Below are 7,726 nucleotides of genomic sequence, written 5' to 3' on the forward strand. Positions count from 1 at the left end.
GGAAGGGGGGGGGGATGAGGACACATTTGTAATACCTTAACTAATAAAGAATTAAAAAAATAATTACATTTTATCTTACGTTCTTACCTTATTCCCTTAATGGAAGTGGCTTCAAAATTCCATTCATGGATTTGTTTCTGCAGGCATCAAAGACAAAAGTCAGTAGCTTGATTTTTTCCATGTAAAGAATAATTTTTGGTTTCATTCTATAGTCAATCACTTCTGTTATTTTACTTTTTAAAAATACATATATTTTTATTGAGTTCATAGAGGAAGGGAGAGGGAGATAGAAACATCAATGATGAGCAAGAGAATCATTGACTGGTGTCTCCTGCACGCCCCCTACTGAGGATCGAGCCCACATACCTGGCATGTGCTCTGACCAGGAATCAAACTGTGACCTCCTAGTTCATAGGTTGACACTCAACCACTGAGCCACACCAACCTGGCTGCTATTTTACTTTCAATAGAGGCTTAGGGGTTAGAACAATATATTTTGCATAATTTGGAAACCAGAAGCATTTTCTAATGTATTATAAATATTCATTTGTTATCTCTAATCCAGTTTAAAGCAAATGATCTAAATTTGAAATAGAAACAATAAGCACATAAGTACACAATGGCTGGCCTTTCATCTTCTGTCAACGTATCAGGAACATTCTAAAATGAGTGTGAGAACAGCCCACCTAAGGTGAGTGACCTGAAAAAATGTTTGGAGAAGCAAGAATGTGGCAGACACCAGTCAGTGTTCACCAATTTTTTTTTCTTTTTCTACCTGGGCACATAACTAGTAACTCTTTTCACAGCCTCCCTTGCAACTAGGTGCGACATATATTGGCCTTCTGACCAATGGGATGCAAGCAGGAGAGATGTGCATCACCTGCAGGCCTGGATCATAAAACCCTCCACAGGAGTGTTCTATATTCGTTCTCCATTTACTACAAGATGGAATGGGGACCCTGCCAATCTGTATAGCATATGAGACATAGATAAACTTTATCATGTTAATACACTGACATTTGGGGGTTATTTGTTTTAGCAGCTAGCCTACCACGACTAACTGAAATTTCAATTTGTACAAGATGCACTTAAAAAAAAAATAACTGTCCCCTTCCTCCACCACTATTTCCTGACCTTAAAGTTTGCACAAAATTGAGCCTCAGAAGGAATGTCTGAAATCCCAGTTTCAGTGGCCATAGACTATATTACCAATACATCACAACAATAATTTAAAATAAGAAAATACATTTGATTAGTCTGAGGAATATCACAAATTACCAGCTAACACCCTCCCCACACACGAGAAGAGACGTGTAAGAGCCAAATGACTGAGCATATTGCTCAGGAGAACAGTTACAAGCAGTTGGGTGACAAATTTCTTAGAGCCATGACAACAGGAACAACTGGGAGGATGGTTCCCAATGGGAGAAGATCCATTCATACATGTTTATTAAGCACCTATTATGAGCCAGGCAAGGTATAAGCACTAAAGATATGACTGAGAACAACAATGTCCCTGCCTTGATAGGGTTTACGATAGAGTGAGGGAGATGGGCAATAAATTAAATTAAATAGCAAATTAATATGTGATGGAGGATGAAGAGTGCTGCAAAGAAAAATAAAGCAGGGAAGGGCATTAAAGTGGGGCAGGAGGTCATGTTGCTAAACCAGATGTTCAGGGAAGGCCTGATAACTTTGAACAGAGAAAGTGAGGGTGAAAGAATGAGCCATGCAGATGTCTGGGGGAACAGTACCAAGCAGAGAAAACAGCACGTGCAAAGGCCCTGAAGTAGCAGTGTGCTTGGCACGTTTGGGGACCAGTAAGGAGGGATCTCAATGGAATGAGTGAGGGGGTAGCGGTAAAGGAGGTTAGAGAGTTCATGAGGGAGATCACGCGGGGCCTTGAGGGCTATCATCAGGACTTCAGCTTCTACTCTGAGATGGGAAGCCACCTAAGGCTGTAAAAGATGAAAGCCATGACAGCAGACCCACCCATGTAGAGATTGAGTGTATTTCAGAGGAAAGGTGTATTCAAAGTCACTGAAAGAGAGTAGTGTTGCAGAGCGGGAATCTGCCTTTGGATTCAGGTACAGAAATATGAAACAGGGCCGATACAAGAGAGTCCTGTCTGACCCACATGCCCAGCAAGAGGCTGCACATATGCAGAAAGCTCAGCCACACAAGTTTTCAAAATATTCCCAGATCATAGGTTTACTCTAGGTTAGTGGTCAACAAACTGCGGCTCGTGAGCCACATGCAGCTCTTTGGCCCCTTGAGTGTGGCTCTTCTACAAAATACCGACTTCTGCGCATGGGTCACGAAGTTTCAATCGCACTATACATGCGCGCCCGCACGTGGTATTTTGTGGAAGAGCCACACTCAAGGTGCCAAAGGGCCGCATGTGGCTCGCGAGCCGCAGTTTGTCGACCACTGCTCTAGGATATCTTTTAGGGAACTTCCCAATTTGGGAGAAAGATTTACTAGTTAAGGAAGTAAACAATAGGGACCTTCCCTCTTTCCCTTTATGTCGTAATCAATAGGCATTTGGGGAGGGGAGCTGATTTGTAGGACCTATGGGTATAAAAACATAGAAGTCATGCATGGGCTGGCAATGCAGTTGGGGAGACATTTAGGAAAACTGATAAGTGACAGGATGTACTTTGTACATGATACAGGCAATGGGGTAGCCTACAGACATTCAGTGGAAGGGTGGTCAGAGATGCCTTTATAAAAGTTAGACTTGGGTAATTAGAAAAAGGAATTCCAGGGAGGAAGAAGGATAAAAGCAAAAGTGCTAATGTGAGCCCTGCAATGCCAGCCTGGGGGGCAGTAGGATGTAATAGCAACTGCTATTCTGACTTCTACTGCCACAGAGACTTTTGCCTGTTCGAGAATATTACCTAAATGAAACTGCAAAGTCTGTGCTCTCTCATATCTGCAAGTGGAGCTTGCCAGGAACTTTGGTAGGGAGGGCAGGACTGGATGCACTGTTTCTGCTTTGGTGTCCTGGTGGGTCAACTGGCACTGAGTACTTGATCAGGAAAGCCACAACTGTTTTCCTCCTGTTGGAGCCTTCTGTAAGGTAGTGTCCTAATCTTTTCTGAGAGGGGATATTTAATCATCTAAATCATGATAAGGAAATAGTCAAGATTGTAACTTTCCATGTCAGAGTCAGAAGCCCCGAGTAAATGTGCACAGGAAGCAGAGCCAGGGTGGGCTATGGAGAAATGGGCTAGGAAGCCAGAGGGAGGGCATGACTCCAAGATCCCCTGGGCCCCACTCGGCTTCTGCCCTCCTACCCTCAGAATGCAGACTTTTGGGGAGGAGTCTTGGGTGTCTATGACAATTTTGTGTTAAGAGCACAGACTTCTTGTGTAAGTTTGTCCTGTTTCTGATATAAGTATAAAAGGCACCCCCAAAAAGGGGCTTCCCAAATCCAGCAGCCCTACCTGTGGGGACAGTGTTGGTGGCCATTATGTGCCTGTTGGTGACTTTGGGGCCCATGAGGAGCTGAGGGAGAAGTGCTGCATTTGCCTCTGCCCTGTGTGACCTTGCATGGATGTGCTGCATGCAGCTTGTGCCAGCTTGGGAAGGCCAATTTTTCACATCTCTTCCTAACCCCATACTTGGTGACCCAATGTAGCTTGTTTGAAAGTGGCCATGGTTGGAGAATTTATACCACAGGAATCAGCAAACATGACAAGTCAGCCCTCTGCTCCGGTGTCCGTGGGAGAGTTGGTTGTTAAACATTGACCAGCGTAAGTTCCTGTATCCTTGGCTAATAAACCACAACTTAATCTCATCTTATAGAGATGCTGTGTGTGGGTGAACATGTGAATATGTGTGATCTCTCCCACCATTCATAGCCCACGGAGAAAAATGCAACAACACTGTGTAGAAAAATGTCATTTCATACTAGGCAAATATGATTGCTTTCATAATCTGCAGAATTTCAAAATTCAACATGAGGGCAAAATCAAAGGCAATTTATATTTTTCTCAGATGAATGCTCTGACAACTATAAGCACTTGTATGAAACATTTCATCAGTCAAGGAAAACTAACAGTTGCTGCTTATGTAGTTCTTTTCCAGTTCTTATTATGAACTATATACAAACAAAGTAAAACATTTACAACTAGTGAGGTAGTATATGTACCAACGGAAATTTCCATTAAGGGCCAGCAACCACTATAGGATTCAAATGAAGTAGGCAAAGTCTGAAGAATTCCATGAGGCCAAAACAATTTTGCTGCAAAAGTATGAAGAGTAACTTTAATATGATTAGTTTTTCCTACAACTACATGTCATAATATGAGCTATTTTGTACCTCTATCAATGGAATAGTGAAATTACAGATCAAAATTTTGAAAATTATCCTGTGTCACAGTGCTATCAATGACAAAGAAAATAAGCAAAGTTGGTCTCTGGTATAAGAATTCCAACATTGAGAACAGAGTGCTTCATGGAGATAGTGTCTGGAGAGAGGCACAAAGGAAGCACGAAAGGGTTTTGGGGTGAGTCTCTTTCTTGACCTGCACTGAGTACCCACGTATGTTCACTTGGTCAAAATCAATAATTTATGATGGATGCACTTTTCTGTGTCTATGTAATACTTCAATAAAAGGCTAAAAAACCCAGACGCAAATTTAATAGAAGACACATGCATTCTTCAAATGACCATGTATGTATTTTATTATAGCTTTAATTTTTTTTTGTACTGAAATATTTAAGGCACACAGAACAGGAAAAAAAAGCCCCAAGCACAATATGGCAGCTTGTCTTCACTAATGGCTGCTGACTCTATTATCAATGAGAAGGTTGCTTCACTGTTAAATATTAGACAAGTTTACTGGCTTAGGCTTGTATTATGGACTGAATGTTTATGTCCCTTCCAATTCATCTATCGGAGCCCTAACTACCAATGTGATGGCATTTAGAGGTGAGGTCTTTGGGAGGTAATTAAGTCATGAGGGTGGAGCCCTCATGATAGGATTAGTACCCTTATAAGAGACAGGAGAGAGCTCCCTGTCTCCCTCTCTCACTCACGAGGACAAAGCAAGACCACCATCCACAAACCAGAAAGTGGGCTCTCACCAGAACCTCACTATGCTGGGACTCTGATCTTAGACTTTCTAGCCTCTAGAACTACAAGAAATAAATTTCTGTTAAGTCACTCAGTCTATGGTATTGTTACAGCATCTCAAGCAGATGAAGACAACTTGAGATATCATTCATGACTTAGGTTTAATTATTATTTAAAGAACTACACATATTTAATATGCATAACTTGATGAGTTTAGGTGTATGCAAACCCCCATGACATCATAACCACAATCAAAGTAATAGACATATCCATCACCCCCAAGTGTCCTTGTGTCCCTTGGTTTTTGTTTTTATTTATTTGTGTGTGTGTGTGTGTGTGTGTGTGTGTGTGTGTTCAGAACACATAACATGGGATTTACCCTCTTAGATTTTGAAGGGCACAATACCATATTGTTAACTACAGGCACTAAGTTGTACAGCAGATAGTTGTAGTGTATTCATTTAGCATAACTCAAACTTTATACCCATTAACAATGGGAAGTTGTATCATTACTATTTCTGATAAGGAATTTCTAATATGATACTGAGCTTCTACTCATTGTCCAATGAATGTAGCACTTTATTTTTTTAAAAGATATTGCTTATTTTCACCTGATTAAAATAATTTGCCCACACGCTTGTTTCCAGGGAAAAATATCTTTCTTTGCCAAGTTATTATGGCAGAATGCTCTCTACACTCCATGAAAACATACATACCAAATAGATCTATCTAGTGCACTTGTCAAAGATGCTACATCTTTTTATTACTACAAATAATTTTATTTATAACTTTAATACAATTAATTTTTTCTACAACTACATGTCACAACATGAGCTATTTTGTACCTATATCAATGGAATAGTGAAATATTTTATTAAAGCAAAAAGCTAGTGAAGTACTTTAGATATGTAGAGATAAAAATATAGCTGTTATCACAAAACATCAGGCCTGGTCTAGCATTTCTATAATCTCTTTAACGGGCAATTAAATTCAAATGTTTCCACTCCTATATGGTTGGTGTGAGTAAAATTGGAAAGGTACAAGTTTGATGGCAGCTATTGAATGTTAAATGTGTTTAGTCCTGAATCCAACAGGACCATTTCTGGGAATCCCTGCTCTGGAAACAGCTACATGAGCGTAGTAGGGTGTAACCACCAATGTGCACCAGCACAGCTACCATTGGCTAGAGAGCAAAACAGACCTAAACATGCATCAGCAGGAAAGTGGTAAAACAAATTATGGTTTATCCATATTCAGAAATGCATCACATGATACTAGTACAGGAATACTACCCTTAAAAAAATCAAGTGGATCTGTGTGTGCTTCATAAAAACTGTCCATGTGTACAAACCAGTAAAAAAAGCACGTTGCAAAACAATGAATATATACTATATGACCTCACTTTAATGAGTGCCTTTCTCTCTTATATATTATATAATACATATAATGTGTGTATGTATACACACATTATAAACATATAAGTGAGTTTAGAAAAAAGATACAGATAGCCACCAAATCATTGGGGATGGGAATGAGAACTAGGTTTAGGAGATTTGTAGGGACTTGCCCTTTATTCCTTATCTACTTCTTCACTGTTTAACTTTTTTGCAACAAGCCTGCATTAATTTATCTATATATACACATACATACATAATATAAATATATATAATGGAAAAATCTGCCTTCTTTCTTTCATCTGTGGTTATACTCTCTCATCTACTCCCATAACTCAGAAGTTAGGCACAGCTGCCTGCTCTTTCAAGTACAACATAGACTCCTCTACTTGAGAATCAAATATTTGATTAAAAGAGAAACATGGTAATTAGCGTACGACCGTTACTCTTCCCATTGGCTAATCAGGGCAATATGCAAATTAACTGCCAGCCAAGATGGCGGTTAACTGCCAACAAAGATGGCAGCTAATTTGCATATGTAGGCACAACGCTGGGAGGCAAAAGGGAAAGGACGGAAGAAGCCCCCTGCCACTGACGGTGATCAGAAACCCAGGGGGGAGCTAAGAGCCAGGGGCAGGGCAAGGCGGCCCTGGGGGCCGCCTTTGCTCTGCCCCCCAGCTGTGATCAGAGAACCAGGCGCCTTTGCCGCCCCGGCCAGTGATAGCGGGAAGCAGGGGTGGAGCCAGCAATGGGAGCTGGGCAGGGATGGAGCCGGCAGTCCGGGGAGCTAGGGATCCCTTGCCCAGGCCTAAAGCCTTGGCCAAAGACGTTAGGCCTGGGCAGGGGCGGAGCCTGCAACCGTGGGGAGCTGGGGGTCCCCTGCCCAGGCCTAAAAAAAAAATGGGGGTCCCCTGCCCAGGCCTAATGCCTCGGCCAGAGGCGTTAGGCCTGGGCAGGGGCAGAGCGGGAGATCGCGGGGAGCTGGGGGTCGCCTGCCCAGGCCTAATGCAAGGCATTAGGCCTGGGCAGGGGCAGAGCGGGAGATCATGGGGAGCTGGGGGTCCCCTGCCCAGGCCTAATGCCTCCACCAGAGGCCTCAGGCCTGGGCAAGGGGCCGATCCGGTGATCGGCGATCGGAGGGTGATGAGGGTCAACTCCTCTGGCCGAGGCATCAGGCCTGGGCGGGGGGCAGAGCCAGCAATCAGAGGGGGCTGGGGGTCCCCTGCCCAGGCCTGATGCCTGGGCCAGA

At 42.6% G+C, this 7,726-nt stretch overlaps 1 protein-coding gene across 1 annotated transcript in view; it reads right to left on the reverse strand.

Annotated features, from left to right (window-relative positions):
• Positions 1-7,726, reverse strand: part of MAP3K15 (mitogen-activated protein kinase kinase kinase 15) — a 76,275-nt gene that overhangs the window by 37,466 nt on the left and 31,083 nt on the right. Inside the window, exon 12 of the mRNA XM_005870979.1 lies at positions 88-137. Within this exon, the coding sequence (XP_005871041.1) occupies positions 88-137 (50 nt within the window). The remainder of the gene's footprint in view (positions 1-87; positions 138-7,726) is intronic.

Source organism: Myotis brandtii, unplaced genomic scaffold, assembly GCF_000412655.1.
Source record: "Myotis brandtii unplaced genomic scaffold, ASM41265v1 scaffold326, whole genome shotgun sequence".
Lineage (NCBI taxonomy): Eukaryota > Metazoa > Chordata > Mammalia > Chiroptera > Vespertilionidae > Myotis > Myotis brandtii.